The sequence below is a fragment of the Otolemur garnettii genome, unplaced genomic scaffold, assembly GCF_000181295.1.
Source record: "Otolemur garnettii isolate 467f Iridium unplaced genomic scaffold, OtoGar3 scaffold00005, whole genome shotgun sequence".
In the NCBI taxonomy this organism is placed as follows: domain Eukaryota; kingdom Metazoa; phylum Chordata; class Mammalia; order Primates; family Galagidae; genus Otolemur; species Otolemur garnettii.
In genome coordinates this window covers 3,257,388-3,259,325 of record NW_003852400.1, presented here as the reverse complement: position 1 = coordinate 3,259,325, position 1,938 = coordinate 3,257,388, and the positions used below count along the sequence as shown (strand labels likewise).

The following is a 1,938-nucleotide window of genomic DNA, read 5'->3' as shown; positions in this document are numbered from 1 at the left end:
CCCTGGGTAGAGTGCCATGGTGTCACAGCTCAGAGCAACCTCAAACTCTTAGGCTCAAGAGATTCTCTTGCCTCAGCTGGGACTACAGGCACCTGCCACAACTCCCGGCTTTTTTTTTTTTTTACTGCAGTTGTCATTGTTGTTTTAGCTGGCCTGGGTCAGGTTCAAACCCTCTAGCCTTGGGGTATGTGGCCAGCGCCCTACACACTGAGCTATGGGCGCCACCGGGGCTTACCTTTCTTGAATGACCTTGGGTGAAGGTCATTAAGGCTAAAGTGGTGTTTCGTACTGACCAAATAGTACAGAAACATACAGTAACCACGCCATTAGTTTGCAGATTGAAATGTGATTAACAACTTATACTTCAAGTAGTTCCAGAACATACCGCCTCCCTTTTCTTTTTGGCATCCATTGAGAATTGGCCTCTAAATTCCTCCTCCTCCCCAACTGTTCAGGTTTCTCGTTTCTGTATCACTATGCAGACTTCCTGATTTGACTACTCTTCTCAGGCATGATTAAACTTTATTTCTGTTCCTTTTTCTTATGCCTTCTTATTTCACTACAAATACGGTTATATATCATTAACCTTCATTCATTCACAATATTATCTTTTAAATTAACCTAAGAAAATACTGACAAAGCTCTACTAATTGACAATCTTGTTATGTAGTCTTGGGAGTTCTGTTCTAACAAATGTATCTAGAAGTAACTTTATTAATAGTAGCCATCACTGTTAGGGCAAGAGAGTGAGGAAGTAACTTTTTCCTGTTGTAATATTCATTAAGATTTTATCTGCTGTCTGGCAGGTAACCCTAACACTCTAGGAGGCCAAGGTGGAAGGATCCCTTAAGCTAAGGAGTTTGAGACAAGCTAGAGCAAGAGCTAGACCCCATCTCTAACAAAAATGGAAAGATTAGCAGGGTATTGTGGGGGGAGCCTGAATCCCCGCTACTCATGAGGCTCAAGAGGATCATTTGAGCCCAGGAGTTTGAGGTTGTTGTGAGCCAGGCTGTAGCCATGGCACTCTACACGTTAGAAAATAAATATCAAAGTGGTTTGCAGACATGACAATATACCCATTTCAAATAAACAACACACAACAAAGATGGGCACAGACAAAGCAGAATCTTTCTACCTATTCTGAGTCTTTTACAAGTGAACAAAGAAGGTACTCATGGTTGGAAAGCAGCAACTCTTTCAATAAAGAAATCTTGTAGGAAATATGCCACTGGGATAGGTGACAAGCATTTTTTGTTCATCTAAAAGCCTTCTTTCCCCTGTAGAAACACAGAGTGAGCAATAACCTTTCCATTTTCCTGAACTACTACTCAGCTGACTCTGCTCTTCAGGGAATGCACCATATTCCTAAGGCTCCCTCTCTGGTACCACTATAATTTCTATAAATCTTTATTCTCATAAAAGACCTAACACTCCCTACCAGACAGGCTGCAGGACTATGCTGGCCTGAAACGATAACACCCTCTCTGAAGAGGTGACATGATCAATATCTTTTTCTGAACAACAGCAAAGTAGCCCTTGAGCATGAACAGGTGACTGAGAGCAGGCTCTGCCTCTCTTGGCTGTCTGATGGAGAAAGCTGGGTCATTCACACTCAACACACTTACTTGCCAAAGCCTTTCTTCCAGCTGCATGGTAGGCTACGATGTATTTCTTCCCCTCTCGATCTTCTGTTTTTGTTTCTAATCCTGGAAACAGAGATTTGATAGCTTGATGGATGACAGTTCTTTTCTCTTTGGTGTCCTCAATAACCTATTGAAAACACAGATAGCAACAACACCACTAACTTAATAAACATTAAACAGAGAAGTAACATAGTAAATTGTAAAAACACTGCTCACCTGATTAACCAAATAACAAAAGTGCCGAGTTATGACTTCAGAAATATTTTAGAGCTTCACAATATTGTTTTTTTTTTTT

General features: G+C 41.0%; 1 protein-coding gene across 1 annotated transcript in view; it reads right to left on the bottom strand.

Moving 5' to 3' along the window:
* PUS7 (pseudouridylate synthase 7 (putative)) overlaps positions 1 to 1,938 on the bottom strand; it is a 64,448-nt gene that overhangs the window by 44,393 nt on the left and 18,117 nt on the right. Inside the window, 1 exon segment of the mRNA XM_023519621.1 lies at positions 1,626 to 1,770. Coding sequence (XP_023375389.1) covers positions 1,626 to 1,770 — 145 coding nt within the window.